The sequence below is a fragment of the Geotrypetes seraphini genome, chromosome 2 (genome assembly GCF_902459505.1).
Source record: "Geotrypetes seraphini chromosome 2, aGeoSer1.1, whole genome shotgun sequence".
Classification (NCBI taxonomy): Eukaryota; Metazoa; Chordata; class Amphibia; order Gymnophiona; family Dermophiidae; genus Geotrypetes; species Geotrypetes seraphini.
The window spans coordinates 43,001,804-43,017,684 of record NC_047085.1 but is presented as its reverse complement, the minus strand read 5'-3'; the positions used below and the strand labels follow the sequence as shown (position 1 = coordinate 43,017,684).

The 15,881-nt window shown below is 42.8% G+C and overlaps 1 protein-coding gene across 1 annotated transcript in view; it reads left to right on the top strand.

Annotated features, from left to right (window-relative positions):
* TBC1D31 (TBC1 domain family member 31) overlaps window positions 1–15,881 on the top strand; it is a 199,590-nt gene extending 183,709 nt beyond the window's left edge. Inside the window, exons 18-21 of the mRNA XM_033933010.1 lie at window positions 4,086–4,226; window positions 10,757–10,889; window positions 14,939–15,049; window positions 15,493–15,881. Of these exons, the coding sequence (XP_033788901.1) occupies window positions 4,086–4,226; window positions 10,757–10,889; window positions 14,939–15,049; window positions 15,493–15,635 (528 nt within the window). The 3' untranslated portion in view covers window positions 15,636–15,881. The remainder of the gene's footprint in view (window positions 1–4,085; window positions 4,227–10,756; window positions 10,890–14,938; window positions 15,050–15,492) is intronic.

Sequence of the window (15,881 nt, the reverse complement as noted above, 5' to 3'; positions counted from 1 at the left end):
TCCTCCCAAAGAGTTGACTTCTTATCTTTTGTACTGTATTGGTCCTATGCTCAAATATCGGGCAAGAAGGAACCTCTGCATGCGTGGTGGGGACACTGCTTCAAAAGATTTAAAGTGACCATGCACTCTGGCGATGTTTACATCAGGCTCCATGGATTGCGTTGTCCACATGTGAGAATATATGCTTGCTGTCCTTGGAGAACTTTGCTATATGTCATGGTATGCTGACATTGACTCAGAGCAGATGACATTTGGAAAATCTTTTGTCAAGAGTTTGTACATTAAGTGAGAAAGTACCAGAGAAAATAGACGACAACTATATATCCAGTGTAAATAGGAACAGTATGCTGAACCTTAGGATACTCTGTCCATTCTTCCAAGCATACTGCAAAAATAAATCAATCACAGCTTTTGAAACCTCCTCCTCCTCCCAGGAGTCTGCTGCTGCTCCCTTCAGTTTCTCTTTCTGCAGGTGAGCATGAAAGGTGTTTTTTGATCTGCTTGGTTTATTTCTTTATTTTGTGATAGTTTTATGGCTTTTCACTCTAGTCGCAGTCTTTTGTGAAATTAGAGATCCCTTTTGATAACTACCTGCGTGGAGAGGAGAAAAATTTTAAATCTGCAGCTGGCAGGTGTATCCTTAGGGGACCTGTTTCAGCCACCCTACTGAAGATTAGTGAAGCTCAGGGTCCTTTCCCCTAGTGTTTGCTCACCCCTTTGACTTGGTCAGAGGCTGGAAGGCAGGCTATTTAGGTGCTAATAGCATTCCTTCAAGGCGCTCACGGTGCTGGCTGTGTTTTGTCTCTTCCCCCCTTTTTTCATGAGAGGTCTGGGGGGGTTGAGGGTCAATCCGTGGAGGTCTGACCGGCAGCCCAAAATCCCAGTGTAGTGACTAAGTTACTGGAAGCAGAGGGCCACTCCTAGAATAGCTACACCTGAGAGGAGCTGAAGCAGGCAGAAGCACCATTACCCCAGCACATGGTCCGTGAGTAATGCTGTGACAGCCTATGGGAAAAAATGGGAGAAGGGGGTCTTCAGAAACTGTTTTTAACTGTTTCTACAGCTAGAGCCTTGGTCCCCCCCCCCCTAAAATCCTGTTTTTTGTCAGCCCTGAGGTGATTTTTAAAATTCATCAGTGGTGGCCATCTTGGATTTTCCCGCTATTTTTTTTCTAAGTTCTAGAACTTCTTCAAAACACCTTGTTTTGCTTCCAAAGTGCAAGGGATAGAGATAGGGATAATACACCTATATCATGCCTTGATTGCGAAGGCTGAGCGGTGGAAGAGTGCCTTTGCACCATGTGCTGCATTGAGCAAAGCAGGGAGGTGCAAACTTCAAGTTTAGCTCTCTTGCAGCCTCTGGGGCATGGCAAATGGCTTTTGAACCTGTTAGGGGAGTGAAAATTTCCCCAGGAGCCCCAGAACAGCGGTACGGTACACTGAACTGGCACATAAGCTCTGCAACCAAAGAAGAGGCATCTCCTCCCTACTAAAGGGGAAGTAGAGTTGCCTACTAAGGCCTTTATCCCAGAGTTCATTAATCTGCTCTGGTAGGCATAGGTGCACGGCCAAAATACGTAATTTAGGTCTGCCTTTGGAGCTTTTCTCATGGATCTTATGATCAAAGTGGTATTCCTAGTTGCAATTACCTTGGCCAGAAGAATCTCAGAATTGCAAGTTTTGTCATGTAGGGAACCATTTATGAGGATCATGGAAATGGGAGTGACCTTGCATACAGTGCGCTCCTTTTTGCCAAAGGTTGTTTTATCATTTCACATCAACCAGGAAGTCAGGCTACCAGCCTTTCGACCTTGGCTTCTGAGAAGAAAGACAAGGCTTTAAAAGTTGCTGGACATCCACATCTTGCGTTACCTGGAAGTGACTGAGTTTCATCTATCGGACCATCTCTTTGTCCTAACCAAAGAGTCAACCCAAGGCAGACCAGCTTCCAAGGCCACCATTTCCCGGTGAATTCTGACAGTGATCTCCTCCACCTACATTGTCTGCGTCAAACAACTGCATGTGTCATTGAAAGCACATTCGACCAGAGGGGTAGCCTCTTCTTGGACGGAATTGAGGACATTACCTCTGGAAGAGATATGTACTGTAGATCTGCAACATGGTCTTCCCTACACACTTTCACTAAATTCTATAGGGTGGATCTGGCAGTGCAAGAGGATTCCACTTTTAGATCCCCAGTACTGAAAGCAGGCTTGTCTATCCCACCCAGGACTTTGGAAACTGCTTAGGTATGTTCTTAAGGTTCAACATACCATTCCTATTACACTGGAAAAATAGATTAGGTTCTTACCTTGATAATATCTTTTCAGTAGATAGGAATGGTATTATGACACCCCCCCCCTCCGCCTGATAATGTCTGATGCGCCTGTTTCTGCCTTATGCTTCATGGTCCTTTCCATAGCTAAGACTTCCCTGCCAGTTAGACTATGGGTTCAGAATCAGTTTATAAATTGAATCTAAAGAGATAATTGAGCTCCACTAATATTCAAGCTGTTGCTTTTATTTCATGTGTTTTACTGTTCAATAGTAAAGTTTGTTCATTTATACATTACAGTTTCATTATTGAATGTTATAACGTTGTATGAGCAGGGAGTTGGTTTCAGGGAGTTTCCTGTATCCCTCCTTCTGTCTTTTACTCTAGTGCTTTTGTATGCTTTGGAATGAACTGAAGGAGGCAGCAGACTCCTGGGAAAAAGAGGAGGTTTCAAAAGCTGTGATTGACATCTTTCTGCAGTATGTTCACGAGAATGGCACCCCCTCCGAAATGACGGAGGTGATCAGTGGAGTGCCACAGGGCTCAGTCTTGGGCCCAATCCTATTCAACATCTTTATAAGGGACTTGGCAGAAGGGCTTCGAGGTAAAATAACATTATTCGCCGATGACGCCAAACTAAGTAATGTAGTGGGCAAATGCACAACAGACAAAGATTCAATACCCGACAACATGATGCACGACCTACTACTGCTGGAGCGCTGGTCTAGGACATGGCAACTCAACTTCAATGCCAAAAAATGCAAAATTATGCACCTGGGCAGCCAAAATCCATGCAAGTCTTATACCCTTAATGGCGAGATCCTAGCAAAAACGGTAGTAGAACGAGACTTGGGGGTGATCGTCAGTGAGGACATGAAGTCTGCCAATCAAGTGGAGCAGGCTTCATCCAAGGCAAGACAAATAATGGGTTGCATACGAAGGGGTTTCGTCAGCCGTAAGGAGGAAGTCATTATGCCATTGTATAGATCCATGGTGAGGCCCCACCTGGAATACTGTGTGCAATTTTGGAGGCCACATTATCGCAAGGATGTGCTGAGACTGGAGTCGGTGCAGAGAATGGCCACCCGGATGGTCTCGGGTCTCAAGGATCTTCCATATGAAGAACGGCTTGACAAATTACAGCTATACTCGCTCGAGGAGCGCAGAGAGAGGGGAGACATGATCGAGACGTTCAAGTATCTTACGGGCCGCATCGAGGCGGAGGAAGATATCTTCTTTTTCAAGGGTCCCACGACAACAAGAGGGCATCCGTGGAAAATCAGGGGCGGGAAACTACGAGGTGACACCAGGAAATTCTTTTTCACTGAAAGAGTGGTTGATCGCTGGAACAGTCTTCCACTACAGGTGATTGAGGCCAGCAGCGTGCCTGATTTTAAGGCCAAATGGGATAGACACGTGGGATCTATTCACAGAGAAAGGTAGGGGAGGGTCATTAGGGTGGGCAGACTAGATGGGCTGTGGCCCTTATCTGCCGTCTATTTCTATGTTTCTATGTTTCTATGAATGGACAGAGTACCCTAAGGTTCAGCATACCATTCCTATCTACTGGAAATGATATTATCAAAGTAAGAACCTAATCTCTTTTTAGTGACAAACTGAAAAAATTGGCATAGTGTTAAAGAAGTGAGACTTAGCAACCTGGAAGAGTCTTAGGTTTCACAGCTTAGTATTCTAAGCAAAAGTTGATGCTGCTAAATTATGTCATTATCTGTAATCTTATTTAACATAGTAGGTCACACAATTTAGGATGCTAACTTGAGATAATGACATTTTATGGAAAAATTTCACAGCAACTTGCTAAAGACCAGGAAAACATGACACAAGAAATAAAAGCAGAATTGGATTCCAATCACAGAAAGGATGATCTTGAAGATAAGATGTTTTGGAATCTAATGGGAAGAAAGAGAGATGAGGATTTGCAAGCTCAGAAGGTAAGATTTAATTTTATATTCTAGCTGATGATGGAGTTATAAGAAGAATCTGAATTTCATGATTTTACGTAAACCACTATGAACAAACTTTGGTGCTCTATAAGTGGTATATAAGTCTTTTAAAAAAGATAAAGCTTTCTTTATAGTTAGAAATTAAGCTTTAAGAAAGGCCCATAGTTCGGAGGATGAATGAGGGCACCAAATTTTTTTTTTTAAGCTGTACAGGTAGTTTGACCTTTAATCAGATTTCAAATGCAAACTCTCTCTATGTAAAATGGATTCTGCAAGCAAGTTGGATCAGTCACAAAGACTGATGTCATCCAACGGTGCAAACATTGAACAGCTTTCTCAGAATTCCCTGCATAAACCACTGCCTCTCTGAACTTCGAAAGCCTTTGTTCACTCAATCTGTTACCCATGAATTTTCTTCCTCTCAATTTTTAACTAGTTTTGGTTTATAAAGGGAAGGTTCTTTATCCTGCTAGACCTTCCAAACTGCAGGGTTATGATCCTCTATCAGCAGATGGAGGCAGAGAACCTGGCTTTCCAATGATAAATATAAGGACTGATGCAGCCTGGAACATACCAGTATTTCTTTGCCTCCAATAGATAGTGCAGATTGAACTGGTGCAGCAGACACACTTTCTTTGAGGTCTGACTCCCTGGGGTACAGTCTGCGGCCTTTGACCCTGTAATTGAGTCCTTGGCTACTGGTCTGTAGACTTTTACTCTGATAGTTTGGGGGCAGGGGTTTTCCTTCCACTACCCCAAGACTTGGCCCACGGGGCTTAGCTTAATACATCTCAGCTGGCAGTTGAAACCTTAATTCTCCCTTGACCAAAAGCAGCAACCATTCTCACCCTCAAAAAAACTAAAAGTGCCACCCTCTGGCCACCCATAGGCTCTCCCTAGAGCCTGCCTTTGAAGTCCTGGTGGTCTGTTTGGGGGCAGTAACAATCCCCAGTCACTCCTGTCCATGCCAGTTCCAGTCTCAAAATGGCTGCTCTGATCTCCCATGACAGTCTTACAAGACTGCCACAGGAGGACATGGCAGGCTTCTAAGCAGATCTCAGGAGGCCCTATGGGTGATGGGAGGGCAGCTTTTTCGTGTAGCAAGTTTTGGCTGCAGATTTGGTTTCGGCTGAAACCAAAAAACCTACTTTGAATTGTCCTCTAGTAAAGGTCTGTCCTCCTCTCCCCCTTCTAGGTGGCCTCTTTTAGAAAAAAAGAGAGATAGGGGCTTGAGTTGTAAAAAAAAAAAAAAAAAAAGAAAGATATATGGAGAAATTCAAGGGAAATCAGCAGGCAGCACCAAGAAAACATGACACTAGCAATTCCCAGGTTAGATGGGGTCCAGCAATCGAGCCAAGGCCAATGCAGGTAGTCATGCCAGCAGCAAAACCAGCCTTTTCTATCCCAAATTGGTTATGGCTCTGTTGGTTGTTTATGATGTCTTCTTGGGGGGGGGGGGGAAGGGACTTTGTGACAGTGGTGAGTAGAGTGAAGGTGCTTTAAGAGGGCTCAGCACCCATTTTGGAGCCAGACCACATGGCTTATGCTCAGCCCAGTTGGCTTCAAGAATAGTGTGAGGGTCTAGGGTGCAAGCCTTCCCCTAAGACCTTTACTGTGGGTAGAGAGGATGCAAGCAAGAGGCATGGTACCCAGCCTTTCCAAGGAGGGGGGAGCCATCCGGGCAAGCAGTCCAGATTAGTTGTCATGGGTTTTGATGAAAAGAAGGTTCTAATCCTGGCCTTATCCATAGAGTAGGATCTAGTGTGTAGGGAGGAGGATGAGGGGGCAAACTCCCTGAGTAGTCTTTCTCCTGAGCCAGGAGTCTCCTGAGGAAGAGAAGGATTCTCCTGTCAGGTTGTTCCACTCAGAGGAGTTGTCCTCTCTCATAACCCAAGCTCTTTATATTAGGGGTTCTCAACTCAGTCATGTTTTAAGACTATCCATAATGAATATGCATGATATTTAAATATACATGCAAATTTATTTCATGCTTATTCATTGTGGGTATCCTGAAATTTTGACGGGCTTGTTGTGTCCTGATGACTAGGTTGAGAACCACTGCTCTATTTTAATTTTAAAATAGTATAAAAAAGAATAAACCATAGAAAACACATTTTAAAAATAGTAATAAAAAGAATTCCATACACTTTTTACCAAAAATTATTTTTCGCAGAAAATAACTGATAAAATTTATTGCAATCTCTTATCTATTTCAATTTTCCTACCTTTTTAATATTTAAAAGTAAATAAGGAAGAAGTAGGGAATTACAGGCCAGTAAGTCAAACTTCTGGGGTAAGCAAATCAATGGAAACACTTTTAAAACAGAATGGTGAAGTTTCTGGAATACAGTGGATTACGGGACCAGAGGCAACATGGATTCATTAGAGGTAGGTCTTGTCAGACAAATCTTATCAATTTCTTTGACCGGGTGACCAGAGAATTGGGTTGAGGGAGTGCACTAGATGTGGTGTGTTTAGATTTTAACAAAGACTGACAGTGTTCCACACAGACAAAAGCTAGAAGGATGCTAGGGTGCAAAGGAAGAGGTATGGCCAGTAGGAAAAAGACTCTGGTGAAACCTCATTTAGAATATTGTACAATTCTGGAGACCGCATCTTCAAAAAGATATAAAAAGGATGGAGTCGGTCCAGAGGAAGTCTACTAAAATGGTGTGTGGTCTTCGTCGTAAGGCGTATGGGGACAGACTTTAAAGATCTCAATCTGTATACTTTAGAGCAGTGTTTTTCAACCTTTTTATACCTATGGATTGGCAGAAATAAAAGAATTATTCTGTGGACCGGCATTGGTCCGTGAACCAGCGGTTGAAGAACACTGGGCTAAGTTGTGGGCCAGACCCCGCTCATCTCTACCCAATCTCCACCCCAGACACCGCCCCCATAATAGTACTAATTGCACCTTGCAAGTCCTGTGCCTCATCTGGAAGCCTTCCCTCTGACGTTGCAATGTTGGAGAGAAGAAGGCTTCCGGTTCAGGCGCAGGATGCCCGTAGGAGCCACTGCCCGTGGATTTGTGCACTGAATCAGTTAGAAAGAGGGAGCTGGCTCGAAGATAACGCCACATCAATCGCACCGTGGACCGGCGGTTGAAGAACACTGTTTTGGGCCTGATGCACATGCTGGCCCTGTGGACTGACAGGAAATTTCTGTGGACCGGTGGTTGAAGAACACTGCTGTAGAGGAAAGTCAACAATATTCAGGGAAAAAGGTATAAAAAATACCTCAATTATAAAAATGAAAAAATAGAGAGTGAAAAAGTTTGTGTAATCCAAAAAAATACACTTCCCTGGATATGCAATAGTAATGATTGGATAATGCTATACATGTGTAAAGATCATCTCAGAGATTTGGAGGGGCTTTTACAGAAGGCAAAACCCCCCTTATACCACCTCACCACCCAATCATTGGTATATCTTTCATACTTTGAAGCAATTCGTGCCAAATTAATATCAAATCAGTGTGAACAAATCAAAAAATTAAAGTTGCTTAACTTAAAGCTTGGTTTCTTGGTTTCAACATGCACACGTTTTGTGCTCCTGCTTCAGGAAACCAAACAGCTTAAAATTCAGCCACTCTCAGCAGAATGTGCTGGGCGGCATTGGATACTTTAAATCTTCAATGCAGCTTGAATGGGAGCGTCTATTTCTTTGCTTTGCTTTAAGATAAAGTAGTGTATTAGTTGTGTTGATAAACATTTATAAACAAAGTTGTACCAGCTGAAGATCTCTTCTAGTTTGGCAGCCAGAGTTTTGATTTATAAAATGACAATTGTACAGAATATTGTTTCTTTTTATACTTTAATAAAATAAGTTCAGTATAAAACTATTCGAGGCTTGTACAGATGGGATCAGATGGTTTACGGAAATGGGACCGAGCTCGCTGGGACGGGACCGAGACGAGGACAAATTTTTTCCCCATGTCAATTCTCTAATCAGAAGCCAATTCCCCACTTCACAAAGAAGAGCACTTGTATGTTTATGTTTTTGTATTGAGATTTTAAGCATTTTCACAATTTAAATTGAAAGACATTAATATGTGCGGGGCGGACTCATTCATGCATTAGCCTAATGATTGCCATTTCATGAGTTGTCAGCCCGGAGTAACACTGTTCAGCCTTTATTCTTAGTTCCCCAGTACTAAGGTCTCTTGCATTTCTCTTGATAAACACAGGTGCTCACCTCGTGAGCTGGGTACAGGGGGTTAAATCCTCCGCAAAAATCATTGCCAATAATTTTGCAGTAGGGGAAGTTAACCTACTTGACAGGACTCGTGCAACCTGTTACCAGAAAGAAGATTATCAAGGTAAGAACCTAATCTTCCCTTCAGAAGGAGAAAATGATGGTAAGGTTTATTGCATAGTTTGGGTAAACTGAAATATAAGAAGGGATAATGTCTTACCCAGAATCACCGTAGTGAATGTCATAGGGGAGTTTAGGTTTGCTGTTTCATAGGACTAATAAGATATATGCCCAACAGAGACACTGAAAGCTGCATGTTTTAGGAGTTACCCTGGAGACACTAAAGCAGTGTATCGCAAACTGTGAGTTTCGGCACAATAGTGTGCCACAGCGAGATTTCAGGTGTGCCTCAAAAGAGACGAATCAGTCACTGCCAGTGCTAGCACCTCTCTTCCTTCTGGACGATGGAGTAATTTCCAAAACTTGGCTGTTTGTCCAGGTTTTGGAAGGCCCCCGAGCTCAGGGACGCCTGTATTTGATATATGGTCTAAGAAAACAGATAGGCAGGTGGTCAACAAGTCTGGCAAAGATATGGAGCAGGCCACACTTTTGTGTGATCTATTCCGTATCATTGTCTTTAATAAATGACTTGGGTAGGTGGCGAGAGGCTTATCCAAAACCATTGCTTTTCTTTCTGTATTTGAGATAAGCAATATGCAATGAACTTAAGATAATTGTAAAGCACCTGGGTAGAATGACAAGTAGTGGATGGACGTACCCACATTTTTATCATTATAAAATAGTGCTTGACTTCTGTTTTCACAATGTTGGCACCAGTGTGAAAGTTAAGTAAGCAGTATCCTATATAATAAAAGGATGCGCATGCGCATTCCTATTTGCGTGTTCCGTGCGCTGTAGGTCTGTGGCCTAAGGAGTGCGCATGCGCGCTAATACGTCACCAGCCTATCGCCTCCACAAGCCGGACCGCAGCCAGACGACGTTCTCCATTTCTCCTGCCGCCGCCGCTGATCTCTGTTTCTCCTTTGCCGCCCACCCCCTTCTTTTCCCGTGGGCCCGAATGGCGATTCCAGCAGAGTGTTCATCAGTCTCCACACGCTGCTTCGGGCCCTTCTACTGCCCTGATTTGCTCTGCCGCGTCTCTGATGATGTCATCAGGGACGTGCCAGAGTAAATCAGGGCAGTAGAAGGGCCCGAAGCAGCGTGTGGAGACTGATGCAAGCGCTGCTGGAATCACCACCTTTGTAGTCCGGCCCGCGGGAAGGGAAAGGGGGGGGGTAGAGGAAACGCTAATGCTGCTGCACAGGGAACTGGTGGGGGGGGAGGGAAATGGAGGGGAAGGGAATGCTGCTTTGGACGGACAGACAGACAGAGAGAGGAAGGGAAACACAAAGAAAATAAGAAATACACAGGGGCAGGTGCTCAGGGAACTGGTGTGGGGGGAGGGAAATGGAGGGGGATGGAATGCTGCTTTGGACAGACAGAGAGAGGAAGGGAAACACAAAGAAAATAAGAAAGACACAGGGGCAGGTGCACAGGGAACTGGTGTGGGGGGAGGGAAATGGAGGGGGATGGAATGCTGCTTTGGACAGACAGACAGAGGGAGGAAGGGAGACAGAAAGGAAAGAAGAAAGACACAGAGTCAGGGAGATACACAGAAAGACAGACAGGCAAAGGAGGCCAGAGACAGACAGAAAGGACAGCGGGAGCCGCGTCAGGAGGGGTGCGGGATGCGGCAGTGGGAACTTTTCCAATGGGTGCAACTGGGCAGCTGTCGGGAACCTTTGATCAGGGGCAGAGCAAGGTAAGAGTATCATAGGGATAAGAAGGAGGAGGGAGGATAAAAAAGGAAGGGATGCCTACTGCTGGACAGGGGGAGAAGGAAAGAGATGCTGATGGACAGGGGAGGTGAAGAAAAAGGAACGGAGGACTAATGTTGGACAGAGGGAGAAGGAAAGAGGTGCTGCTGGACAGGGGGGAGGTAAAACAAAGGGAGAAGGGCTGCTGCTGCATAAGGAGAACAGTGAAGGGGTGGTGGTGGACACAGTGGAGGTAAAAGGAAGGGAAAATGGACAGGGGGAGCAGGCAAGGGGTGGTGATGGACAGCCAAGGAAAAAGAAAGGCAGAAAGAAAGAAAGCGGCTAAGGAGAGAGAGAGAAAAAAAGACAGACACACACAAATATGTTCTAGCACCCGTTAATGTAACGGGCTTAAAGACTAGTAGTGTGATAAAATTGTAAACCATTTTCAAAATGAAGTATGACTTATACCAAAAAGTTGAACAGGATTTTGGGGTTTTTTTAGTGGACAGATGCTAAAGAGAGAAGAGCTGAGCTGGAGACTGAGAAGCATGGAGCCGCAATTTGTAATGTATATAGAAAGAAGATTTTAGACGACAAAATGGTTGATGCAGAAGAACTTCAGGACTTGGAAAAAAGTGAGTGTATTTACACTATGTAGTAATATAATCTAACATATTTATAAACCATTTAAACCAAAAGTTATAAACAGTTTACAAAAGAAAATTATATAAACAATAAAAATAAAAAATATAGAACAATTATGCCATACTTCTGAAATAAGAGAGATTTTAAGAGCTTTCTGATCCATAAATAATCATATTTTGTCTTCAACTCTGAAGGAAGGGAGCTGAAAATAATTGTTTGCAAGTTGATTTTAATGAATATTATTTACAGATGAAAGACCAACTTGATTTTTTTAACCTTAAGCAACAGCTACAATAATAGATAAGTCAATAAATAATACGGACAAATTGTATGTAATATTTTAAAAGAAAGAAACATTAACTTGAATTCTGCTGGTGCTGCAACTATCAACCAGTTCAAAATTTGAAGTAGCAGAGTCTCTATCAAATTTACTTGCCTAGGCTGATCTTGGCAGCCAAATTTTGAAGAAGCTGAAGCTTTGTTAAAATTTTTAGGAAGGCCAAATATACCATCATGAATTGATTATTGTAATGTTTTATAAGAGCATGCATTAATTTCTGACGATCATCTAATGAGAAATAAGCTCAAATCTGCCTAGTTCTGTTCCTTCCTATGAAGTCTGAAGACATGTATCTAGATGCAGGACAATAAGGTGGGATTTCATTAGTAACTCATACAAGGGTGTATTACAGTACTCCCCCGAAAACTGCAGGGGTTTCGTTCCAGGAACACCTGCAAATTTTGAAAAACCATGAATGTGGTTTTGCATCTGTCAAAAGACAGGAGAAGGCAGCTGGGGCAAAAAATCATTCGCTGTATGCTCCGACCGCCTCTTCCTGTTACTAAAGTCAGGCTAAACCAATCAGGAGCTGCTTTGACACGCAGCTTCTGATTGGTGTAGCCTGACTTTAGTAACAGGAAGAGGCGGTCGGAGCATGCCACGAATTACTGAGTCTGCAATTTGCAAACCGCAAATTTGTAGGGGAACACTATACTTCCTTTTTTTCTGCCGATACCTCTACTTCTGTATAAGAACATAAGAAGTTGCCTCCGCTGGGGCAGACCAGAGGTCCATCCTGCCCAGCGGTCCGCTCCCGCGGCGGCCCATCAGGCCCACTGCCTGAACAGTGGTCTCTGTCTAATTTTGTAATTTACCTCTAATCCTGTCCCTATAACCTTACCTCTACTCCTATCTGTACCCCTCAATCCCTTTGTCCTCTAGGTACCTGTCCAGACCTTCTTTGAAGCCCTGTAGCGTACTTTTGCCTATCACATCCTCCGGCAGCGCGTTCCATGTATCCATCACCCTCTGGGTGAAAAAGAACTTCCTGGCGTTTGTTCTAAACCTTTCCCCTTTCAATTTCTCCGAGTGCCCCCTTGTACTTGTGGTTCCCCTTAGTTTGAAAAATCTGTCCCTGAGCTTTTCATGCTTCTTTACAATATTAACTGGCAATCTTCGGGTCATTTGATGGTTACAGTGTTCTATTGTGTATTGGTGAGTGATTAATGGCTAGGAAGTAGAAAATAGAACTAAATGGTCATGATTTTACAGTAGAGTGTACTGGGACCAGTTCTTTTTAGCATTTTTAAATGATCTTGAAAAAGGAGCAATGAGTTAAGTAAACCTAATTTGCAAAAAGCAGATTGCAAATGCATAGAAGAGGATTCAGCCTCCAAGTTTGATTTCCACTGGCATATTTGGTAGTATACTCATTAAACAGACTGACAGCTCTCAAAAGGGCTGTGGAGTCGAGGAGTCGGAGACAATTTTGGGTACCTGGCATCAGAGTCGTGGGTGCCAGAAACTGAGGAGTCGGAGTCGAAGGATTTATCTACCGACTCCACATAAGTAGGGATCATAAGTAGAGATCCTTGAAGGGAAAGGAATCTAGCTGTTGTCGTTGATGTTTAACAGCTGAAAGCAATACATTCAAAAAGTCTCAGACCTTTATTCATAAAAAATACTCGTATTCAGATACAACAATCTTATACTAATCTCCTTCAAAATAGTCCCCTTGGGCTGCCACACACTTCTTCCAACGGTTCTGCCACTGTCGGAAGCAGCACTGGAACGCTTCTTTTGAGATTGCTCGCAACTGGTCTGTTGCATTCTGCTTGATGTCTTCTCTTGACTGAAATTTGAGCCCTTTCAGGGGCATTTTCAGCTTGGGAAAAAGCCAGAAGTCATATGGAGCCATGTTGGGAGAGTAGGGAGCCTGAAGTATCACAGGTGTGTTGTGTTTGGCCAGGAAACTCCATATCAAATGTGAAGAATGGGCAGATGCCAATTGCCCGCTATCTACAGGTCTGGCCGTTTGCGTCTTACAGCATAGTACCCCTTGGTGATGGTTGTGCCATGTGGTGTATACTCATGATGAACCATGCCACTAGAGTCAAAAAAGATGGTCAGCATGACTTTCACAGTACTGTGGACCTGCCTTGCTTTTTTTGGCCTCGGGGATGTTGAATGCTTCCATTCTGATGACATCAACTTGGTTTCTGGGTTGTACCCATAAACCCAGGACTCATCACCAGTGATCACTGTGCTGAGGAAGTTGGGATCACTTTTCACAGTCTCCAGCATGTCCTGTGCGATCTCCAAACGGAGTTTCTTCTGCTCGATTGTTAGCAGCTTTAGCACGAACTTCGCTGAAATTCTCCTGAAGCTCAAATCCTCAGTCAAAATGGAATGAATGGATCCAACGTTGATGCTTGCCTTGTCTGCAAGTTCTCTGATCGAGATTCGATGATCCAGCATCACCAGGGTCCTCACTTGGTCAAAGACGATCTGATTTCTGGATGTTGAGGGCCTACCAGAATGTGCTTCACTCTCCACTGATGTGCAGCCATCTCTGAAGCGGTTGTACCACTCCTTTATCTGTGTGGTGCCCACTGCTTCGTCCCCGAAGGCCTGTTGAATCTTGCGGATCATTTCCACTTGGGAATTGCCAAGCTTTTCACAAAATTTAATGCAATAGCGTTCAACTTTTTCTGTCATTTTGTCAAAAATGAAAATCCAATGGCACTCACACTTCCTCACTCATCGGCGGTCTGCCAGTGACTGACAGCTTCTGTAGGCGGGAAAAAATTCAAGCATGTGCATTAGGTCACCTAAATTCGTGCACCAAACCATGCCTCCCTAGCTTTATTTGTTTATGCAAGAAAAATTAAGGTCTGATACTTTTGAACAGCCCTTATATTATGTATTTCTCTGGTCCTCTACAGGCTGAGACTGAGCAATGTGGAATGACTGTTTTGGCTTTGGTGGGGAGGGGGCTCTCAGAAGAGAAGTAGAGAGGGAAGGATATTAGGTTGGGGGATGTGGTGATGGCAGGATACCTTTTTTATTTTTTTAATTCTTTATTCATTTTCAAAATTACATTAAGTGTTAAATATATTCATTCACATTAACAATAAGTACATCACTTACAAATAATCATACTTTTATTGTTGTAGTTTCTAGTTAAGTGTTAGGAGATGGGAGGATATAACGTTTAAAATGCTGGTTTTTGTAAAGCTGGTGCACAGAAGGAGCAATTGTGGGCCAGACAGTTGTAATCTGTCAGTTATAAATAAAATGTTTTTTAAAAAAGACAATTTCAGAAAACACAAAAGTATTTAATGTTGTGAAACCAAATATGAATTGTGAGTTGGAAGAAGACCTTGCAAAACAGGGGCATGGACATCTATAGCAGATGAAGTTTAACATAGACCAGTGCAAAGTGAGTCATATAGGGGGAAAATAATCTTAACTATTGGTACACAATGTTGGGTTCCATTTTAGGAAAGAGGATTTTGGCATGTTTGTGGACAGTATACAATAGTGGTCAAGAAAGCAAATAGAAATTTTTAAAAAATGGAGCAGAGAGCACTGGAATGCCTCTATTGATCCAGATTGTAAGTAAGTAATTAGCTGACTTGAAGAAAAAAACTGCCACAGATGATGTAAAAGTATGACTGCTGAAAGTTTTTTTTCTGATTCATATAAATTAGAAATGTACACGTTCATTTTTACATGTTATACGTTTCATTTTAACAGCTGTGTCTTCATTAAATACTTTGGACTGCCTGGAAGACAGAAGTGAAGTGCAGCAGCAGACTAAAAATGTTTGCTTGAATGATGCGTCTTCATCTAACTGCTCAACTCACTGTATGTAGAGCAGATTGGCTCATTCTCTTTATTGCAGCCCTCCTTTTTAAAGGGAGAAAAAAGTTTTTCAAATAAAATACAGTCAAACCTCTGTTTACAAGTGCTGCGGTTTGCGAGTGTTTTGCAAGACGAGCAAAACATTCTTGCAAATCGTGACTCGCAAACCGAGCATTGACTCTATTTGCGAATCCCCCACCCGCAAACCGGCATCACCCCTCCCTGCCCGCGAACGCCGCTCCTCCACATACCAGCATCGCCCCCCCCCCCTCACAAACAATTTTTCATAAACAAATCTCTGCATTCAGGAGGGGGTCTACTCATGCAAACAGCAGCTTGCTAAAATCACTGTTTCCATGTATGTACAATCTAGACACGTAAATGTAAACAGCTGCTTAATTTTTTTTTTAATGACATATGTATTAATTCCATGTTTTTCTGATAAGTTTCCTTAGATAGAAGAAGAGGAGACCTGGACTGCAAAGAACGAGCTCTGATGGCAGAAGTCCGAGATCTGAGACAAAAACTCGCTAGTCAAGCTCTTAACAGAAGTCATGCTGTGTCCTTTTCAAATACAGCATGGACCTGATGGACAATACTACAGTGCAAAAGCTCCTTCTAATCACAAAGAAATAATTGTATAATTTTAATAATCATTATTGATTTTATATTTATAGTATATACTTTGGAAATGATTGTATTTTGTACAGAAAGTGTAATATAAGTCATATCATGATAAACCGAATACTAAAAAATAAAATCTAGTCTGTTTTAGGGTTTTTTTTAATTGTTTTTATTAAAATTTGTCTTGAAACCTACAAAATTTCTAGTGTCC